Raw genomic sequence first — 23,637 nt, forward strand, 5'->3', positions numbered from 1 at the left:
GATACAAATAAGAGAGAATGGTGGGTATTAGGCTTCCAGTATTTGAGAGCACAGGAAAGCAATGTAGGGAACCCCAGCAATGGATGACGGCAAAGGACTCCTAGTAATGTGTGTGTGCGCGTGAATGTATGCAGCGTGCGAACGTATGTAGTAGAGCAACTATGTATTGTATCGGAGTATGCAGGTTACATAAGATTGTGGGAACTTTTAGAATTGGGGCCACCACCCTCCAGACCAATGAATCAAGGGAATTAATCCTTGCTGGGAACCCCCAACTTGGACAGTGGGAGTTGGCAATGATCTCCTATTCCTACGCATTACCCTCCCTGGGTCTTTTCCCTTGTCAAACCCTCCTTAGCACCTACCACTGTGAAGGGCAGCACAAGGCACTCTGGAGGTTATGAGAAAACTTTAGGTTCCTGCTGTTAAAGAACTAACAATCCAATTAGCAAGGTGACATCTGGGAAATGATAAACAAATGAAACAGATAATAAGAGCCAAGGACATTAACAGAAGAACTTGTCTCTGTGAGCTGCAAGAGGCAAGGGGGATTTCTGGGTTGAGAACTAAGTCAATCTCCAGGTTAGGTAACATTTAGTCAAAAACAGAACACTAAGGGAAGATCCTTGTTGTTTCTTTAGGTAGAGAAAGATGCTGAATTAAGATGCAGAAACAAAGTCAGTGAGCAGTCTGGTTTGAGAGAGCTGAAGAACCCTACAGAATTGCAAAATTGTTAAATAGAAAGCAATCACTGTCTTTAACTCCTTAGCATCCAAGAAAGCTACACTATGTTCCCAATGCTGAATTAGAAAATGCTAACTGTTAAGACCAGCCCTGGTTACCCAAAAGCACAGAAAGACCACACATAAGTCAAAGTACCTAGAATTCTAGCAATGTCACATCTGATATGAATGGAAAACAGTAAGGCTTCCCAATACTCAAGATTCAAGAAATTGGCACTCCTTATTTGATGAAGGTGTTTTGACTACTTTCTCAGAAATAACTGTCCCTAACATTCTCTGCTGTTGATTCCTGTACTAGATTGTATTCTCCCAGGAGACCACATCCCTTCCTTGTTTTCAGTCTTCTCGGGCTCACAAGCTGGGCTCATAGGAGGCCCTTTACAAGTCATTCCTCTGTGTTCAGTCAACAAGTCTTCTTAAGTTCTATCACTTATACTACAAAGCACACCATGTTGGTGACTTTCTTCAGAATGAAGAGAGGAAGCTGGGGTGCTTGGACGAGATAAGTGACACAAAGCCAGCTGACTTATACTTGGGATTCCAAGATTTCTTCATCTCAAAAAGGGACTCTGATGCATATTTTTGTTTTTTCTGGTCTAACAGACATACTATGAAACCCAGTGAATTAACATTTCCAAAGACGCTGGGCTCCTCTTATGGGAAGGCACTGTCATAAAGTATCACTGGCTCGTTCAACACGACATAGTAAAACACCACTTCCCATAATAAGTCTAAATCAACATTAGGTGGTGTGGTGTGGTACTGCTTAAATCATTGAAATCATGTGTCGTTCAGATAATATTTCAAAATAAAAATGGAACCTCGTCAAGTTGAGAGAACTTGCATTTATTTTATTTTACGATGGTAAGGATCAAAGAACCTGATGCTAACTGGACAGATGTGGCCGACCTTTCCTGACTTCTGACTGTGACTCAGCCCATTTTATTAACGAGTTAAAGCTAAGTAAATGATGAATCAATGCCCCCAAAGCAGGAAAAAATGCCAGTCTCCCACTAAAAATCGCAAAGTGTGATAAACCTATTTCCGTTAAGAAAACTGCTGGAGTTTTTACTGGGGGATTTCCCAGGCAAACAGAGGCAAAGATATATAAACCAAAAACGGAAGGTAAGCACATTTCCTTTTAGTATTTTTATGCTGGACGCTAATGCAAACACAGTGAATAATTCAGGGCTGTTTCATGTCATCCTCCTCTCCAAACCTGATCGGAAGAGATAACCTTGCACATACTTGCCCATTCCAGTTGGGCTGGCCCAGGAATGGGGCACACATCCTGCGGGAAGGTGACAGCAGCAAGGGAAAGCCAAAAAAGTGAAATGTCTACCTCATCCGCCCAGCCACATAAAGTACTATTACCGTCCCCTTCCTCTCCATTTCCCCTTCCACGATTATTTACATTATCAACCACTGTAATCACTCAACATCCTCAAGCTTCCAAACCTGAATCTCTCATCCATGCCAAGCTTTGTCTGTCTTTATATTAGCAATGACAGCTACTGAGTGTCTGCTTCATGCCATGTAACATGCTACATGCTTTACCTACTTTGGTTCATTTAATCTTAATTCCCCATGAGATGCAAACTAAGGCACAAAAGAGCTAAGGAACACCACATCAACTATGAGGTGTTCCTGCCAAAACTGTTTACAATGAATCTGTTTAGGAGGAAACAATCAGACAAAGCCAAATGGTAGAATATTCTGCAAAATAAATGTCCTGAGTTCCTCAAACACTGTCAATGTCAGGAAAGACAATAATAATAATGACAATGACGATAATTTTTAAAACGCTGGGGAACTTCTTTAGATTCAAGAAGACTCAAAAGAAATGAGAATTGCGATCCTTATTAGATGCTGGATCATGGAAATAAAAGAAAAAAAATTATTCACACAACTGGGGAAATCTGGATATTGATCGTATATTAGATAATACTATATTGATGGCAAATTTCCTGAGTGTGATCGTTACATTGTGATTATGTAGGAGAATGTCCTTCTCAGGAGATCTCTACTGAATTAGGTTTAAATTAGGGTTAAAGTTCAATGATATTTGCAACTGTCTCTCAGATGGTTCAGAAACAACAGGAAAGCAAATAAAGGATCTCTCAAGTCAGAGAGAGGAAAAGATAAAGTGATAGACAGAAGGAGGCGAAATATTAACAAAGGGTAAATATGGGTGCAGGGTGTACACGTGTTGATTGTACTGTTCCTGGAGGTTTCTATATTTTAAAAACTTTCAAAAGAGGGCATTGAAAAAAAATTTTTTTAATAACACATAATGTTAAAAAAAAAAAAACCCACTCAAGCAAGTAGGAGCATCTAAGGAACACATTCAAACAACAAGCAACTGAGGGAGCTGAGATTCAAACATCAGGTGTCTGGTGGTTCTTTTTTACTCCAATAATGGCTACAATCTTTTTCTACATTTGTTCTTGTAAAGGCTATGTAGAAAAACAGGCCCTGGTGATCTAGATGTTAAGATTTGGTGCTTTCAGCGCTGCGGCCCCAACAGGAACCATATCACCTATCTATCAGTTGTCACACTGCGGTGGCTGCATGTTGCTGTGATGCTGAAAGCTATGCCACTGGTATTTCAAATATCAGCAGGGTCACCCATGGTGGACAGGTTTCAGTGGAGCTTCTGGACTAAGACAGACTAGGAAGAAGGACCTGGTCACCCACTTCCGAAGAAAGTGGCCATGAAAACCCCATGAATAGCAATGGAGCATTGTCTGATACAGGTCTGGAAGGGAGAGGATGGAGCGAGAGGATGGAGCAAGAAGACTGGGCAGAGTTCAGCTCTGCTGTATGCAGGATCACTAGCAGTCGGAATTGACCCAGCACTAACAACAAGAAAAATAAGACATGGCTTTTTTCCTATATTCTTGTAAAGAGTCATTATGACTACTGATAAGAAGATGAGATGAAGAAGAGGAGGTCCTGATTGATGGTTTTTTAGCTTCACTACCTTGTGGGGTATGATTCTCAGCCAGGCAGAATGAAATGAGATGATAAAAAACCCATGGCTGGGGGCTGGCCCTGTGGCCGAGTGGTTAAGTTCGCGCACTCCACTGCAGGCAGCCCAGTGTTTCATTGGTTCGAATCCTGGGCGCGTACATGGCACTGTTCATCAAACCATGCTGAGGCAGCGTCCCACATGCCACAACTAGAAGGACCCATAACGAAGAATATACAACTATGTACCGGGGGGCTTTGGAGAGAAAAAGGAAAAAATAAAATCTTTAAAAAAAAAAAAAAGCCCATGGCTGATATCATTTAAAACCCAACTGGAAACTAAATAAAATGCTACAATGAATAAGCTCATCTTAACTCATAGGAATACATCCAATAACTGGCAAGACTGCTTGTCCCCAGTGCCTGCAAACTTAATAGATGGTTATCATTTGCACTGCTGTGCTGACGGATCCTGTGGAAGGAGGCTAATAATTATTTACATTTACCATGTACATAGAACTGTTAAAATAAATCTGACATCCTCTGATCCATACTTCTAACTGTCCATCAGAACATCCACATGGATCTTTTACAACCACCCCAAACTCAAAACCCTAAAGTCCGTTTATTATTGTTCCTTCTTTCCCACCCTTCTCTCTACTAAACACTCTTTTTTCCGCTGTTAATGGCACAGTTTTGCATCTTGGTGTCTAGGGGTGAAACTCAGGAATGAATTTTGGCCCCTCTTCTTTACTCCACATATATATTAATAATTAGCAATTGTCTCCTAATTGATAGCCCTTGAATAAATGCTCCGTCCTTACTGCTTTGCCTTGGTTCAAGTCCTCATATTGCCTACAAGGACTCCTACAATAACCTCCTTATTTTCCCTACCTCTCATCCCTGCTTCCAGCCTTACTTACTCCACCATCTTGTCACCTGAGTTCTTTCTTTATAATGACAATCTGATGTGTTTCTCTCCTAATAAAGAGTCTATAATGGTTCTTTGCTTCCAAGAGGATAAGGGGTAAATTCCTTAGCATAAATACATGGTTCCACATGAACCAACCCACTCTTACCAGACTTCATCAGCCATATACACTCTGGATGATGCCACCTCAACTACTGAGACCTGTATCCTTGCCCCTCCTTATGTCTTGCATGCATTCCTCTTGCTGCCTTGGATATTGTTCCCCATTTATCCATCTGGAAAAGGCTTAGTCCTCCTTCAATGCCTGGATTGCTCTGTCTTTCCTTCCCTCCCTGAGGCAGAGTTAGGGACATCCTCTTTGGGCTCCTATGGCATCTCTATTACATCATTTATCCAAACAGCATTACTATACTTTGTTTACATGTCTATCCTCACCATTAAATCCTATAAGAGCAGGACCATGTTTTAATAATCTGGGTCCCTAGCACCAGGCACAACATCCAACACATAGCAGATACTCAACAGGTGTTTATTAAATGAATGGAGGTATTAATAAATAAAGGGGTAGGCATAAGTAAAAAAATATATGGTTTGTCAGACTTAAAAACACATATTAAAAAACTTATAGAGGGGCCGGCCAGTGGCTGAGTGGATAAAGTTCTGCACACTCTGCTTCGGTGGCCAGGGTTTGCAGGTTCAGATCCTTGAGGCGGACCTACTCCACTCATCAGCCATGCTGTGGAGGCATCCCACATACGAAATAGAGGAAGATTGGCACAGATGTTAGCTCAGGGCAAATTTTCCTCAAGCAAAAAAAAAAAAAAAGAGGAAGACTGGCAAGGGATGTTAGCTCAGGGCAAATCTTTCTCACCAACCTCCCCCCTCTACAAAAACCCCTCATAGATCAGGCTAACAACGATGAAACCACAGGTTGCTGTCGAAATCCAAGATTCAAAACTTTTATTCCTGCTGCCTATTCAAGCTGCTGCCTATTATTCTGTCCAACAAACACCCACTACTCCAGGATTTCACAGGGGTCCCCAGAAAAACTTTCCTCCCTGTGGATGTCTGGGAGTAACCCCTAACTAGGTCAACTCAGGGCAAATGACAAGTGGAGAGAAGAACAAGAGGAGTGGCATGCTGTTCACATCACTGGAGGGTTGGGCAGTCAAAGACAGGGACGGAAGTAACAAAAGTTAAAAATTTTCTCCCAGAGACACTTTATGAGGGTGGTATCAACATAAAGCATTCAGTGAACAGCCTCTTTCTGGTCGTGCATATAAAATCCCGTGCCCTTTTATGCTACACTCTCGAGCTAACACTACTGATCTATGTGCAGAAGGCACCATTTCACATCTGGAAAGCCTTTCAACCTGTAGGGATATTACCTTAAAACTGAGTCCCTGAAACAAACTGAGGAAGGGTGGGAAAGACAGGTGCATTCTGATGCATTTTCCCAGCATCAGATACTTCAGGTGGCTATTGCCAATATCTGTGAATTTTTTCACCATGGAAAATAAAACAGATAATGAGATATTTGATCCACGTGCTTTGTGTATGTACTTTTAAAATGTCACCTTTAGGTAACTCAACCCACCAATGGATTATTAATAAAATTCAGCAACTGTCAAAGCACTTCTCCGTGGAGGGAGTTTTGGCGGCGACACCTATTAGAAGAGAGAGACAGATGGCCTTACCTCTCAGCTCCCGCATCCACAGCTGTGAGTGGAGGTAACTGGGAGGAGGGGTTGTGAGGGCTCCCCTGTACATTATGTCCCGGAGAAGGGTGACTGACAGGATGTGGGGGCGGCACGGCCCCGGCAGCTGTTCCACTTCGGCTTGAATGATTGCTGGAGAAAATGGAAGCTGAAATCAAGGGAGAAACAAGCATCAGGCTGCACCCCAAATGAAGGCCACATTTTTTAAATCAAAGGCTGACAGCAAGCATATTTTAGGGGCCTGTTTGTTTTCCTCTTGGTGGTTTTAAGGGAACAGTTCTCCCCTTATTGGATAGACACAGCTTTTGTTTTCACAGTGGAACGTTTTCAGGTTCCCTGGCTAATGAGCTTTACTGCTGCCTGAGGAGCTCACGATGGGCTCACTCCAGGCTGACATTCACGGTTTGTCTCAGCGCTGCTTTGCCCGGCCAGTTCCCTGTCTGGACACTGTATAATTAGTCAATCTTGTAATGTTTGCATCTGGGCAAAGGTCTCTGTATTAGCGCTTTTCAGTCATGGGGGATGAGAGTCAGGTAACAGAATCTTCGGTCTGCTGACCCAGAAGGGCACAACATAGGCCTTCTTCCTTTTCCCATCACTGCAGCGAGCCACTGTGGGTCAGGCTGGCGTCTCTCTCTGTCACTGCTAAATCAATGTGATGAGAATGGAGCTTCCCCTGATCTTAGCACCAGCACAGGATCCTACACCCTTTTAACTTCAGAGTCTAACCGACCCAGGGCATTTCCCTGATGGTGTGATGGATGGCGGACTTGGTCTTGGTCAAAACTGAGGCCTCTTCCCACACCACAAAACATGAAAAGAGGGCCTCGAATGCAGCTCCAGATCTTCCCCCTCTCTTGCCTATTACGACACAGAGAGTGAGTCACAGCCTCATTCGTAGGGGCAGCCTAGCTTTTGAGAATTGACCTCAAACTTAAATATGTGCCCATTTAGATCAGCTAATTGGTACGATGTCACGGAAGAAACTGGGGCTTGTCACTTTCAGAGTCTATCACTATCAGAGAGGCTCGCTCAGTGTCTGGGACCTACTCAGCAGACATCTCATTATGCTGCAATCATACCAACATCATTATGCTGACTCTCTTTAACTTCCTTCTCTATACAAAGCTCTACTGAGCTTTATACCCATCTCTGTTCTTTTGAACTTACTCTACTGATATCAAAGAATAAATGGATTTAAAAAAAATAAAAGAAATCAGATTCAGGATTAAGAAAAAGAAGCCATACAATCAAAGAGATTTGAGGGTTTAAAAGTTCAGGGAACTGTATTTTTAGACTAGTACCACTTTTCTGCAACCTCTCCAGGATAGAATTAATACCCCAGATGACCCAGCCCCCAAAAGCTTAATCCAATGGAACAAGAGTTCAAGTACTTAAAGGAATACGTGAACAGGCAGAATTACCATCTTCCTGCTCAAAAAGCCACTGACAAGGGTGTGATGTGATTTGAAGGGTTTATTTCTGGTAAGTCAGCATTGTGTCAGGTTAACTCTTGTCCTCAGCAGCCTGCATCCTCCACAGCCCTCCAAGTCATGAAGAGGTGGTGAGAAGAAAACGCTTACCAGCTCAAAAAGGCAATGCAGAGCTTCTGTTGTGTGTCAGCCTCCAGAAAAGTTGCACATTTGCAAACTCGCTAGAGTCACCTTATGAATCACTACCCTCATTTATGCTCAGCTTGCTCAGGCAACCACAATTCCGCTTGTATTCCAAATAATAATTTTACCCACGGGAGAAGGCTGTTTGGATTGACTGTGGCAATAGTTTCAATACTGGTGTTTGTCAGCATGGAGCTGGGTGTTTTATATACTATTCTAAAAACTAATGGAATAATAAGAAGTCACAGAGACACTGTGGAAACACAGCTAATTTTTTTATCTGCCTTAGTGTAGAAACATGAGCTCTCCTATTTGTTGTGTTGTAGTTGCTGAATGCACCCATCACTTATTATCCCCTGGAGGTACTTTTGTATGTACATATGTGTGTGTGTTTATCACAGAGGAAGTGCTGCCCCTGCTGTTTATGACCCCACAGGCAACAGGGAAAGTTGGTGTGCACACTCTGCTCTATTCGATGGTTCAAAAGAAAATTTGGTGTTTCCCAGAAGTCTACATTAGCTATATTAGCCACATTTTTGCATTAACTGCAGTGAAATAGGCTGGGAAATTTGATATTGTTTGCAGCCTGCTGCACACTGAAAGCTAGGCCTGGTTAAGGGCCTCTCCTTCATCTCAAATAATAGCCAGGACCAACCATCCATCATCCATCTATCCATCTGTCCATCCATTCATCCTCCAATCATTATTTTTTAACGCAATATTCATTAAGTGCCTACAACACGCTAGTCACTCTACTATATGTGGGTCCCTGCCCTTGAGGAGGCTACAGTTTAGTGAGGGGAACAGATCTCTATATATCAATCCTACCAAAATACAGAGACTTACTAGTGTAGAGCATCGAACAGTGTTCAAAGGGCTTTAACACATTATTTTATTTGTGGCCCCAAAATATTCCCTAAGCGCTGACCAAACCAGATAACTGATCACACCTCCAACACATCATAACAATTTATGCTACTGTGCTTTGACTGTGATGACCTCTACCTTTCTCTAATTATTTTAACATTTTTGCTCTATGGGCACAGTTACTTGTGTTCTTCTCATTCCTCTCTTAGCAGCCAATTGTTCCACAAATATTTATGGAGCACCTACCACGTGGCAGACACTGAGCTAAGTCCTGGAAGAGACTAGAAAACAAGACATTCTTGGTGTCTACTATCTCCAACAGCATCATTCACGTTTGTTTGTTGAACAAAGACAAACACAATTTAAATGCCAACGGAGTCCATCTAAGGCTCAGTGAGTATGACAGGGACAGAATGGAACATTTACCCACCAACTCCTGTTCCCCACTGGTCAAGGATTGACTCAGAGTGCCAATTCTCTCATACTTCCAAGTAGGCACATGTACCAGAGTAGATAAAAGTTCTCACAGATGCCCAACACCAGGGCGTCAGAGAAGCCCGAGGGCAGAAATCCAGAGGCAGAAGGTGCATTTGAGGGGAGGTGCTGCCCGGTTATGCTGGTGCAACTGGTTGCCACAAAGCAATGGCTGCTGGTAGGAATAGATGGTGGAGAGGATGTGAGGTATAAGGGTGGGGTATAAGCGGTCTATGGTACAGGGTTGAAATCTCAGAAACATGCCCTCCCCCTGTGCTGAGGTCTAGTGTTACCTGCAACAGTCAAACACACACCTACTGCTTTTCCTTCCACTGCTATACTTGGTGAATGGCACCGGAACAGGCAGTGGCCCTTTGTCTAGGGGCCCCATGAGAATATGAAAGAGAGGGCTTTAGGTTCAATTTAAAGTTTGAATTTGGAAAACATACTGGACAGTTTCTTACATAGGGTGTAAGAAATCACCTCTCGGCAAAATGAGGCCTGTGATTTGCCTCTATTTTCTAACAGATGGGATGAGAATTAGAGGACAAACTCTATTCTGGTGAGATAACCTAGTAGAAGCTTATAACTCAGGGCTACACAGAGAGCTCTGCATGCAGTGTTCAAGGCAAAATTGCTAGTTGTGGATGTTGCCTGTGACCAATATAATGACCAGAGATTTAGAGGAAGCAACAACAGACACAAACATGGCTTTCCAACATTCATCCGACCCCTGTCTCGTATACTCTTCTAATAAAATGGACAAAACTCTGGAGTCAGGTAGCTGTGACTTCAGTAGGACTGCCCTTGGCTTCTACCAAAGATCCACATTTCTCAGAAATTGCCCCTATGGCACAGGAAATGCCTCTCCTACTTACACTAACTTCTAGGAACTTCCACCTATATCACAGTCATACATCCAGGATTCCACCTTACTTACTATAGTCTAAAAATATTCTTTTATTCATTCATTTATCCAAACACAATTTTCCAGCCTCTACTCTGTAACAACTATGTGCTGCTCTCTTAATGTTCAAAGTCTGAATACCTGCTGGCTTCACACAGACCTGCCCACCATAACACATGCTTCCAGACAAATGCTCAGGCTTTGCCAAGCGATTTTTTAACCTCAGGAAGAAAATCTCCATGTTAGAGTGCAATTGTAAGGTCATTCATAAAAGGAAAACTTTCCTTCCATACACACTCAAAATGATTTTCCAAATCCAACCAATGGGGCATACAATGAGGCCTATCAATCAAAGCATATGGAGGAGAACCAATCCCTCCAGAATCCAGGGCAATATTAACAAAACTGTTGTGATCAAATCAACCGGCACATACAGGCTGCCCACAGGGGCAGCCTTCATTGTCTGGTGTAACCTCGGGGGTCAGTGCTGCTTTCAAGGCTGGAAGAGGCTTTTAGGTGAACCTCAAGACGGCGCTGATGACTGGCAGCTGGAACAACTGATTAGGCACGGCAGAGGAACATATTGGAAATTCTTATTGCTTTTGTGATTAAGAGGTGGTGGACTCCCAAAGGAAATAAAAGCCTGGCCTTGAGATGAATTTGTGAGCCCTGCCTTCAGCAGAGGACCAAGAGCTGGCCTCCCTGCTGCTTTGGGCTTTCTCTGTGGGGTTTGGTTTACTGCTGTCCTCCACCCCATCTCCTGTACAAGTAGGTGGGGGTGACTCAGTTGGGCTTTATAGTTTTCCCAAAGCAGCATCTGTTCATCTATGTGGTCTCCAGATGCCATCTCACCAGCTATCGGGACCCAGGCATCCTAGGCTGGTGCCTTTAACTAGCTCAGGTTAATCTGGGTTAACAGACAGTGCTCTCTCTAGCCAAATGAAAACGGTTAATCTGTATTTCTAATGGATATGGACAGGGCACCCTTGGGGATAATTCAGCTGTCACATATTCATCACTATGTGAATGGAGGGAGGCAAGGAGCATTAGTAACTTCCCCAAAATGAAGTCTACTTGTCTCAGGCCACCCCCAGAGCCAAGGAAGGCCACTGTAAACACTCCTTGGTAACTACGTTTTCATCATTTTAGAGGGCAGGGAGGAAGACCTCCCTTGCCAGGCTGAGGTATATTAAAAACAGCCAACGGAGGGAATATTCCAGTTCAAACCTGAATGCAGCTGGAGTCCTACTTCTCAAGCTTTAACTTGCAAACAAATCACCAAGGTAAAATTTCGATTCTGATCCACTAGGTCTTGGAGGCAGGGAGTGCTGAGATTGTGAACTTCCATCAGACTCTCGAAGTCCGTGGTGCAGCTGGTCTGGGGACCCCACTTTGAGCAGTAGATGCTGGACTATATATATCTCAGCCGCATTTCATCTTCTTGCTGCCCCATCCCTCAGAATTGTAGCTGCCATTTACTGAGTACTTTGCAAACTTTTCCCCAGTTTACTGATGAGCAGGTTGAGGCCTAATCGGGTTCCTGAATAGGTTACCTGGCCGTGGTCATGCGGCTGGTAAGTAGTGGAGCTGGAATTCAAACCTAGGAAGCCTGATTTCAGATCACATGACCTTAACCACCATACTATATGGCCTTCCAAAGGCAGGATGGATTGAAGGAAAGTCATAAGAGTGTTCATACTGTATCAGAACCCCTGTTCTCTCCACTTGCAAAGGCAGCTTGGAGTCACTGGACACTGCTCCCCACCACACATAATGCACACGGGTAGCTTTAACCACCAAAATGCTGGTTAGGATGCAAAAGGTACATTCCCATTTCTGTTTCTACCTATCCTAAAAGCACCTAAGTGAGCTCAGCATGGATGAGAGAAATTTTCCAGCTCTGAAAATTAATTCAGGCAAGAAACTAACTGAATTATTTGGTTTAGAAAACAAACAGCAGTAGGAAATGTGCTTTTTCCCAAATAGAGATTTCAGATGTTTGTCAGGGGCCTATTGATCCACTGACGGGAAAGAAGAAAGGCAAGGAAGGGTTATTCACGACCGATCAGATATATGCACCTGTTACCACAAGTGAGCTGGACGTCGTGAGCTGAAAGGCCACTGCCTGTGTCAATAATGCATGAAGAAGGGATTTGCTGTGCAGTTCTGTAGCCACTGAGCTGTTAGAGCAAATCTGCCTTTGGAGTCATTTATGATTACTTGAAAAGCCATGGAGTCACTCTTCATAATGGGCCTGCTCTCATAGGAAAGGTGGAACCAGTCTTATCCATGGACTGTGAATTCATTTATAATGAGTACCTGAGTAATGTTGGGACCCTGAGAAATGACACTAATGCTTGGTGGATGGCACACAGGAAGAGGTATGGACTCACCATTTGTTTCCTGGGCAGTATGTCCAGGGTCTGGGCACAGAGGGGTAAGCTAATCAATGAAACCAGGTTAAGTCAGCTTTCAGTGAGATATTAAAAAGAGTTAGAGGCCCCACGCAGATGGTGAGCTCAGTCTTGGCTCTGTCTCCTCTCCTCAACTTTCCCCTACCAGGAGAAATTTGAACCTGGGAAGGATTCAGGAAACAGTTGAACTGCAATAAAAATTGTGGCTCCTTCCGTCTCACTAGAAATTGAGCACTCAAGAGAGATATCAGGGGGCCGGCCCCGTAGCTGAGTGGTTAAGTTTGTGCGCTCCGCTTCGGAGGCCCAGGGTTCGGATCCTGGGCGCGGACATGGCATGGCTCATTAGGCCATGCTGAGGTAGCATCCCACATGCCACAACTAGAAGGACCCACAAGCCACAACTAGAAGGACCCACAACTAAAATATACAACTATGTACTGGGGGGAGAAAAAAGCAGGGGGAAAGAAAAGAGAGCTATCAGGGTGGTTATTAAGAGAACAAAGTGCATGCACTGGGAGTTGGATGGACCTAGGTTTGAATTACCAATTACTAGCAATGTGTCCTGAGCAAGTCACTTAAGGTAAACTCAGTTTCTTCATCTTAAATAAAGATAATGCCTCACAGGATGGTGAGGGGGATTATATCATATATAGAAAACACTTAGCATAGTGCCTGGACCCTGGTTAAGTACTCCATAAGCCACTGTTGCTATTCTTTGGCTATTTACATTATTGTAACCATTACTAATACTAATAGGATGGGGAAGACAAAGGCATATGTTACTCCAGAATGGCAATCTCCAATAAAGTATGGCCTCTTACTGAAGATGCACATAAATATAAACAGTGGACTAGGGTCATTTTAAAATGCAGAAGACTGTATACATCATATTCTCTAATAATGAGCATTTTTTTGTTCAATTTTTCTAGTGCAAGTTGTTATAAAGCCTTCAGGGCCTGCAAAAGAATCCTCATAGGGTTAAAATGTTGTACTTCATTTTACGTGAGTAATATACACCTTTGAGTTACAACCCATAATGTGTTTCAGTTTAAAAGATAACAAGTCATTTTCATGCATGACTGCACTTCATTAAGGAGCGAAAATGGGCTGTTACTAAAATGTCAACACAATTGTCCCTCTTGAAGCTTAGTTTATCTTGAAGCATTTTTACATTTCAGCACTTCTTTTTGTTTGTTTCTCTAAGAGTGTAAAGATCCAGCCATGGTTAATTTTCAGAATTCAAAAAAGACTCCCCTTCAGTCATTCTGAGGAAAATGACCAATACTGGGGGTAACTGGAGTTTTGGTCCCCAATAGTGAAAATTTAGGCCTCACTACCCTCTGTGGTTTTTTGCATTTCACCCTGGAGCAATTTAATGGCACTGTCATTCAGTGAAGAAACGCTCTCACAAGCTGAATTCACAAACCAGAGAGTCTTATAAGAAGGAAAATGCCCCGTCAGGGTCACTCGTAAGGCTGCATTTGATAGCGAGGTTAACTGAAGCCCGGGAGGGATGCCTCAGCTAATCCTTGCCTTGTTGCCTATTAGTAGAAGAGCCTAATTTCCCTTTCGTTTCCTCCTACTGTCTGGGCACTTTTCCCCTTCCCTCTCCAACAGGAAGTGCATCATTCCACATTCCACCCATATTAGGAAAAAGTAGCTTCTTAAGGGTTTGCACAGTCATCTCTCTAATCTTTCCCTTCTCCTTGAGGCATGAATAATTTTAATATTGCCAATCCCTAAAAATCTATTCTTTCTGCCTGTCTTTTTTTCTCTCACTTTGTGGTGTAGAGTATCATTATCCAGCAGCCCTGATAAGAGGATAATGAAACAAACCTTTCTCAACCGGATTGGGTGGTTGTCAGACTAAAATGACACCACCCGTACATCCTTGACATGCTACCCCGAGCTAATTGATGGTGAACAATGGTAACTGTCACCTGTGCACTAAGACAAAGAAAACACACTCATGTCACCTGATGGGAGAGCTACCTGGCAACTGATAAACAAATGTGTTAGGGAGACATTCTATTAAGGTAAAAGAGAGTACATCTCTGAAGAGCATGCCTATTAACTTTGAGCTTAAGAGCGCTGCTGCTCACTGGGGAACAGAAATAAATAAGGTAAAATGAGAATTTATTGATGTCTGGACAGTTACATGAATATTCAGGTTCTCTTACAAACAGATATTCCCACATGAGCTCCACACTTCCATGTAGGCTGCCCAATTACATTTTCACATCATACAGCCGGATTTATAGCCAGGGAAGACCGTATTAGTGTTTGAAAGAGGATACATGCTTACATGCCTTTCTGGAATACACTGCGATACAACGAGAAGATAATGGCTGATGTCATCCACATAAATGCCAAAAGTTACCATCAAACATTCTGAAATACCACATGTAATTAACTTCATGTTAGGAAAAGCTCTTGAAACAGCTGCATTTCAGAACAAAGACATTTTGTTACAAGTAGAATGGCATCCTCTGGCAGCTCCCTCAACTTCTCTGGGACCAACATTTCGTGCAACCCTCTTGGGTCTTTCCAGACAATGCATGACAACCTAACCCCAAATTTCATCTTATTTTCTTCACTCTACCTACTTGATCACTTACAGAAAGTTAGTTACACAGAAACTCAGTAAAATAATTTGAGCAAGCAAACAATTCAGACTACCCTGTGGGAAATCCAGCATTGACTCTGTGTGTTATGTTATCCTCCAGGTTGGCAGAGTAGGAGGGCAGAAAGATGGAGCAGGTATGGCCAACCATTCCCAGAAGCTTTTCCAGGAATGCTCCTCATATCTTTCTTCAGAAATAAAATCTGATTTGGTCACAAGAACCAAAATTTTAGTAAAAATATTGGATTTAATTCCACATTATTCATCCTTTAGCTGTCTTCTACCTGTTCCATGTTGACTACAAAAGGTGTTTCCTCCTGTTCAGCTACTACTGAGACAACCCCACCCACTCCACCTTCATGTGACTTCTGAAAACATTTCACAGCAAAGGTTTCTTGGAAACAGCTTTTTGGCACAGACAGCCACTCCAAGTTTTAATGCAATATTTTTCTAGCCAACTCAATGGCTGATCTACCAACTCTGTTTGAATTCTCTCAGGAGACCTCTCTCTTCCCAGCTCTGTAACATGGAGTGACAAGAGCCCTTTTGGGGAACTGTGCTCTGTCTAGTGGGGAACCAAAGTCAGCGCTGACCACCAGCCCCGGGAAAAACTACCTAGATGGTGAAGCTGGTTTTGTTGTGACTGCAGGGAATCCCCTTCCCTCTTTTTTCACACTTTGCTCATGAACTGGATGCTCTTCCCATTTTGCCTTCAGGTTTTCAGTGTTAAACCTCCTAGTTTACTTTACTCTCAAGACAGACTCTGATAAGTCATCCCACGTTATCATGAATTTATGCTCATATACAACCTTTCTCAGGGACATTTATTTAAAGACTTTTCACTACCTGTGGAATGGAGGGTTCAGTCTTCGGTTGTATGAGTTTCATGTACCTTTGTTGCTGGTAGAAAATGTGTTTTGAGGAAGTAAGCAACTTTCCTGTTGGAATGTGACCAGATGGATTCCTAAAGCTTGATATTTCAACTTTTTGCTTTTTTCCCTGGGCATTAATTTATATGTCTACAAGAGGCCTGGATTTTAGAAAACATAATTCTTGATATTCAAGGATTTGAGACTCTTTTCTTTTTAGGAAAAATAGACCTGGGTAGAATTAAACCATGACTGCCCCCTTCTGATTTCTATGCCAGCCCTGGGAGCTCATCATAACCAGAATCAAGCCCCGCTTTCTTCCAGCAGCTTCTTCCTAAGGGGGAGGCACATCAGTGAGGGCTTACACCCTTCCACCACGGCCCAAGCTGTCTCTGCAGATGTCTGCTTGCAATGTGATGACTTCAAGTGGTAATAATTTCATTTGAGGTTCCATAGAATGCCCGAGGGAGGCCAAGGAGTGCTGGGCAATGGGTGGTATAAGTGGTCTGGATCCCTTCAACTGAAATAGCTCTGCTGTGACCTGTTTTAAATATTGGGCCTTATCAAAATCTCTGCAAACCCACGGACTAGAAGACTACTAAAGTTATATGCTAAGTCTAAAATACTATGGGGATCAACAAAACCTGTATGTATTGGGAGACTTTAAAACAAAACTTGAGCAAATACATGAAAGCCATGAGCTTCCTTGATTTCACTCAGTCATTGATGAATGCCCCAGATGTAAGCATAAAGCAGTGGTTAGCAAACCTTTTCCATTTAGGGCCAGATAGTAAACATTTTAGGTTTTTCAGGCAAGAGGCAATGTCCTCAATTCTTTGAGCAACTGTTCTCACCTAAGGCTAACAGTCTTCTTTACATTTTACATTTAAAAATCTTAAAACCACCCTTATCTCTCAGGCCATGCAAAAACAAGAGGTAGGTGGACCAGACTTGGACCGTGGTGTAATAAATTATCTGTTGCATGTTAACTACTAAGAACCATCACAAAAACACTAGGGAACTGTTTTTGAAATATGGAAACTAAATTTGAGGTAAGCAAATAGTCAAGAATAGTTTTCTAGACACCTTGGAGTATTTTTTAAGATAAATGACATGGCCTGGAAGAGTCTATTTACAAAATCACACCAGGAGGGCCCAAGGCTATGCCTGAGCAAGGCCAACAATGGCTGTGTAAAACTGTGTTGGTTGAGGCCATCAATTCTATTTCTTCTTTCCACCACCTAGCTCACCCTCACAGACTCACTCTTGATTAAGTTCATTTTTCAACCAAGCACACTGGCACTCTGTATGACCAGCCTGAGTATACTTCTACTCTTCATGGCAACAGAAAAAACGTCTAATTTACTGATCTGAAAATGGGTTTTAGAATATGGGAGTACTGAGTTCTCATCTTGACTTGAATTCTTCTTGGAAGTAACACTTTATCTCAGGACAGCTATTTCTGAACTCCTAATAGTAGCAACCAGTACTAAAAGGAATGGATAGAAGGGGTTTCAGTCCCTGTCACAGACATTGATTTGGTTCATGAGTAAGTTGCTAAGCTTTTAAGCAAAGAGGAAGGAAAAAAAAGAAAGGAGCATCAGCAGAGCATCTACCAGCGGCAGGGTGTGTGCTGAACTCTTACATGTGATTTCATTTAATTCTCACAACAGTCCAGTGGAATCAGCATTCTCACCAGCATTTTATAAAAGAGGAAAAGTAACCTCTCCAAACTAAACATCTAGTGAGTGGAAAGGTAGGACTAGAGCTCAGCCCTAGCTCCACATTCTTTCTGCCGTAGCACACTGTATCTAAAGAACAAAGACAGACAAAAAACCCCCACTATTTTTGAATAGGAAACCCCAGTGCCCATCAAAACACAATTTTGACTTTGTGATTTGGGGGGCACTTGTATCCAAGTGATGGGTGTCTGATTCCAGTTTGGTTTTCTCTAGAAACCTACAGTAGATTTCTTTAACTAAAAAATGTCATGTGAACTACTGGGCAAATTACTGAAATATAAAATGTAAAGAACTGTATTTTAGTTTTCTTTTATTCTACCAATGATGCTGATTAAATTTTTAATTTGTTCAGGCTTCCATATTTTCTCCATTTCTTACAAAGTGGGAGTGGTGGGTAATTTGTGGCACCTGTTCCCTATCTGCTTTATGGAACTGTAACATGCATTTTTCTAGTATTTGGATAAAAACAACAATAATAATAACTATAGATGCTGAACACTTACTATGTGCTAGGCACTGTTCTAAGCACCCTCTCTGTCATTTAATCTAGCAACTGATCTCCGTAAGAGGGAAATAAATTTGAGTTAGAAGAAGAAGTAACATTTCCATTTGTAAATGTTCCATTTCAGCATGGATTGGCTATGCAGATGGCCAGAGGGACTGTACAAAACATGGTCAATAATATGATGTAAGAAAACGGACATTAAATACTGCCCATCCTTACTTTTGTATAGATATAACCCAAAACTGCCTTAGTACTTCAACATTATACACCCTAGATCATTACGTTACCGCAAAATCTCCTGGGGCAGTTGATGCATTGCATTTTTCACAAAGTGCATCCATTTCTTGGAAAACTGGATAAGCATCCCTGTGAACCAGCCTGAGGAGCAAACTCCTATGCATGCCAATGAGAGTTTATGCCCTTTTCTTTTGAATAGTGAATAGTTCACTTTCTACAGCCCATCTTAAAAGGTAGGAATAGGAGTTTCACTAAATCCCCAGAGAAATGTGCCAATGAAGATTATAAATCCTGACTTCTTAGGGTGTGGTTAGGTGTTAACAGACCTGTTAACAGAAATCAGAGCTGATGGACAGTCAGAGCAGAAGCCACACGTGAGCAGCTAAATTCACTAAGAGAGACCAGGACTGGAGTGCAACAAGCAAGGCCCAGATAGCAACTAGAAATGGTGTCATGAAAGTGAAGCTAGAACAGACTTGAAGCCTAGGTAGGAAAACTAAGTTAAGAAGCCAAGGAGGTAGCTGGAACTTCTGATGAATCAATGCCTGCTGGTTAAGGCAGCATTAATGGTTCGAGTCATGGCCAGGGCACCTGAATGGGGCAGATCATTCTTTGGTAATATTGAGGAAGATACTACAAAAGCCAGTCTTTGAAGACAGTGCTGTTGGTTGTCTGGAATGAGTCACTTCCACAATACCCTCTTTATTCAGTGCTTGCAACACACTTTCTTATCACTGTTACCAGTAAAACATGACAAGTAATATCCAAGCTAATTCAGTGATGTCTTTCATTTTAGAGTTTTATGCTATTCTTACCACTTATTTTCAGTGCTCCATAAAAGCGTAAAAAATGAACTTTCACTGGGACTACAAACACCTGAAAACGCCCACTTTCTTTTTTTTTCTTTATTCTTCACATTAAAGAGACATAACTACCTATTTCTCTCCCTCAGAAGGTAAATTCAGCTGACGCAGAAAGTCGGGACTTCAGACTCAGAAGTTTGGCTCATGCCCCCAGTCACATAAGCTATTAGCTCCCCATTCCAGAAGTTCTATCCTGAATTCTCCGTTTTGCCATTCGTCTGTTTCCTAAGTCCTGCTCAGGGTACACTTCAAAGTAGGTCCAACCTTTTCGTCTCACACCCCTTCTGAATGTCAGCAAAATAACATAAAATGAGGAAAAAGAGAAATAACAGCATAAAGGCAAAGAAGACTTTGCCCAGTGGGAATACAGCTCCAAGTGCCTAGCTTCACCACCTTTCTCTCCTCCTCCAGGCGGCTCTAGGAGGCATGGAATTGTTTTTGCTCACCCACAAAAATATTTTTACAGCAAAAACCTGTACATATTGTAAAACGGAATAAGTCAGCTTAATCTTGTGTGAAAAATTAACATGAGTACAAGGGAATAAGTGGATATGGAAAACTGAAGCACCAAATTAAGGACCTTGCAAACACATAACATTAACATTAGCTACATACAAACAAATGTGCCCTGCACTGGCTCGGAATCGGAATTTTAATTTTCTTCAGTTGAGTGGTTATAAGACCTCACTCAATCAAAATATGAGCAGTGCCGCTATTACACCGGTGTGGAAAGACAAGCTTAATGTTCATCTATAGATTTCCTATAGTGAGAAACAAAAATATATACCACATGGCAATCTTTTTCTTCGCTATTTGATTCCATTTTATTATCTTTGTAATGATTTAATTGTAAGTACTAGAGCCGTATTATTCTAGTTATCATTGTAAATATACAGGATATCAGGTATATCATTAAATTGCCTTTTGTGGACAGATTTCTATCACAATGTCTTCACGCTAAAATTTTTCTCTAATTTTTAAGTTATTTTTTAAAAAATTTCAGCTTTATTGAGGTTTAAGTGACACGTAAAATTGTAAGATATTTAAAATGTACATCATGATGGTTTGATATACATATACATTGTGAGAAGATTTCCCCCACCTAGTTAATTAGGCGCACTTCTTATTGTAACTGTCACCAGTCAAAATTCAGACCATGTTTTGCTAGAAGTCAGATTCTCACATTTTATGATGCAGAACAATGCTTTTCAAATTGTGTTCCCTGGACCAACAGCATCCAGTGTGATCTGAGAACTTTTTAGAAACACTTGGCAGAAATTCAAATTCTTGGGACTCAGAAATTCTGGAGATGGGGCCCAGCAATTTGTATTTTCATAAGCCTTCCAGGTGATTCAACGCACCCTAAAGGATTGGCTCAGGGCCAGGGAGGGCTAAATCTATAGGTTAAAGCTATCAATTCCTACAACAGAGAAGAATGAGGCTTGCTCCTACCCTCACTGATTCTCCAATCCATCTTGGCGGATAAACCACAGATGCAAGAGATGTTACAAGAACAATACACGATTTTGACAGCAGTTAAAGGCAACGTCAGAAGAGATACAACAAAGACGTGACTGCCAAACATTTCCCTTTGGATCCCTTCCATAACCTGAGCCTCCACCTCCTTGTGTCCACTGCCCATCAGTGTTCTGTCCTTTCTTCGTCTCTGCTGAAGTCTAAGTAAAGAAGAGCATGCAAAGATAATACAAATAATAACTATTGCATTTTTTATAATGCTCTATGCCTTCTTAAGGACTTTTATATAGGTCTCATGTTATTTGATCTTGACAATTCTCCTAAAAATTTAACCTACTGGGAAATTTGTGTGCCAATTTAACACACTCTAATAAAGTCCCTAAATTAACGACCACTTTTTGAGAGTAGACTATATGAGGCACTTTTATATAAAATTATTTCTAATCCTTACAACTGTGCAAGTTGTCCCAACATAGCAAATATACTCAACTTAAGAATGTAGAAAATGTATTAAAACATATACCATTAAAATTATATTAGCATAAAACTATTTCATGAAGTATGTTAAATCTTGTACGGATTTAATATGGTGCTATTTATTACAAAAAGTGATGGTATTGTAAAAAAGAAGTCTTCATTTCCCAGTAATGAAGGAGAAGGGAAGGAAATGACGCTATATGACTTCAAAAATTCCTGCTCTAAAAAAAGTCTTTATTTTCCTTCTACAATTCCCTATAATATCTGAACATAACATGTTATTTTTCCTGAAAAATCTAAGGTTACATATGTTCAAAATTGGGATAATTCAACAGGACTTGTAAGCTCTAAAACATGATAATTACTCTATAACCCAATAGAAATGGTACTGATAAAATTCCCTCATTCTTGCAGATTTCCTTGTTCCAGCGGCATTAGCTCCTCACTGGGTGGGTGGTTCCCGTGGGACTCAAATATCTCACCCACACTGGCCTCTATGATGTCTTCACGGCTAAGGCCATTTGCACAGGCCATGTTTTATCAAATCTACAGTACAGCTTTGGTTTGGAGGGAGTTGTAACTTTTGTGATCACCCATGGGACAGATCTTCTTCCACAGAGCATTCTTTGTTAGTGAATGGACGCTTTGCCAAGTCCAGGCACTGGTCCAGGCTGTTTATGATATTGTAGATTCACTAATTGTAGGCTTATCTGCTTCATTAGTTCATGGAGGGGGCTGACGAGAAGATCGACACAGGCATTAAGCCTTGAAAATGGCATTCACACCTTAATCTATTGGCTATGAAACACTTCTCCCTCAGATCATCAGATAAATCACCTACATTTACAGGCTGGCCTGTAGCACTATTTATCTGGGGCATAGAACCTCTGAACAAAAGGGCAGGAAACTGTAAGTGAGCCATCCTTGAGAATTGCTCATCTCTGCCCCAGCCTTCCCGTTAGATCACAAAATAGCTCTCAGGTTAGTTCAGGAGCAGACCTGGGGAGCCCCAGGATTTTCAGAATAGTAGACAAGTAAACACCTCAATTTAAAATCATCCTCAGCATGGCCTCAAGTGATATTTAGCTGCTTTAACTTGGGGCACTATTTCCTTCCACAGAAGTAAAAGTCTTTTTGGGCAATCCTTTCCAATCAAAATCTGTCTTATCAATCCCAAAAGTGTGTTTCAGTAAGAGAAGCCAACACTTTAGGAGACGCACAAGATTTGTATGTGTCAGAACTGCCATCTTCCTTCTTCATCTTAATGCTCTGAAAACTAGTCCTCTCTTGGAATCTTAAAAATCACTGTCTGATAGCCACTAAAAATTTCCATTTCAAAACCATGGCTTCATCAAACCATGAGTCCTCAATTGTGGTGGCTTCTAAAAAATCATCGTGTTTAATGCTAAACCGCTTTTGATCCTATGCCCATATGTACTCAGCAGGTTTCCATCAAAATATCTTTATGATAAATCAGTTTACTAGCATTCAAAGGTGTAAGTGCTTGACAATCATTAAACAAATATTTTTCTCGAGTTCATGTAACAGAATGTAAAGGGAACGACTCCAAGTACTTTTGCCATTTAGCCAAGGCTTAATCTTCGTCAAATTGCCTTAGCACTTCAGATTTTACAATTAACTAATTGATGAACAGTTTCCTTTTCTTTGGCGTTTTTCACTGTTTGGCTTCTTTCCATATATCTTTAGCGCAGGTTTGAAACCAGTGTGAACATGCACTCCTGGCAAGTGCATTTCTAGAACTATAAAAGAAAGGCTTAAAGTCTTTGTTTTTCCTCCTGCCTTGTTCTGCTCTGGGTTTGTTGCCTATTCAGTAAAACAGAAGACATAATCAATTAAAAAAAAAAAAAGCAAGAACAAAGAAAGTAAAATAGAACCCAAGGGAAGTAGGAAGAGAAAAAGAAGTGGGGAAATTAAACTTTCACAGTTACAAGTTAACTCGAGAAGTTAAATTCCAGGAACAAAGTTAAGCAAGGTGGCCACCTGCCTGTTTCAAATGTTCCCAGAGTCATAGAAAATGAGAGTCCATCTGAAGATGCTCTGTTGATGCTGTGGCAACCTAGGCTCCTCACCCAGTATGGCACCTCACCTGCCACAGCTAGAGGCTCAAAACTAAGAGCGCAAAATCTTTTTGAAGGTCAAATGCAGAAAAGAAAAAGCGTCATGAACAAAAAGAGGAATTCTGCT

At 41.6% G+C, this 23,637-nt stretch overlaps 1 protein-coding gene across 3 annotated transcripts in view; it reads right to left on the reverse strand.

Moving 5' to 3' along the window:
• Positions 1-23,637, reverse strand: part of GLIS3 (GLIS family zinc finger 3) — a 446,998-nt gene that overhangs the window by 41,705 nt on the left and 381,656 nt on the right. For all 3 annotated transcript variants that reach the window (XM_008543931.2, XM_008543923.2, XM_070589983.1), the window contains one exon: positions 6,342-6,510. In XM_008543931.2, the coding sequence (XP_008542153.1) occupies positions 6,342-6,510 (169 nt within the window). The remainder of the gene's footprint in view (positions 1-6,341; positions 6,511-23,637) is intronic.

Source organism: Equus przewalskii, chromosome 22, assembly GCF_037783145.1.
Source record: "Equus przewalskii isolate Varuska chromosome 22, EquPr2, whole genome shotgun sequence".
Lineage (NCBI taxonomy): Eukaryota > Metazoa > Chordata > Mammalia > Perissodactyla > Equidae > Equus > Equus przewalskii.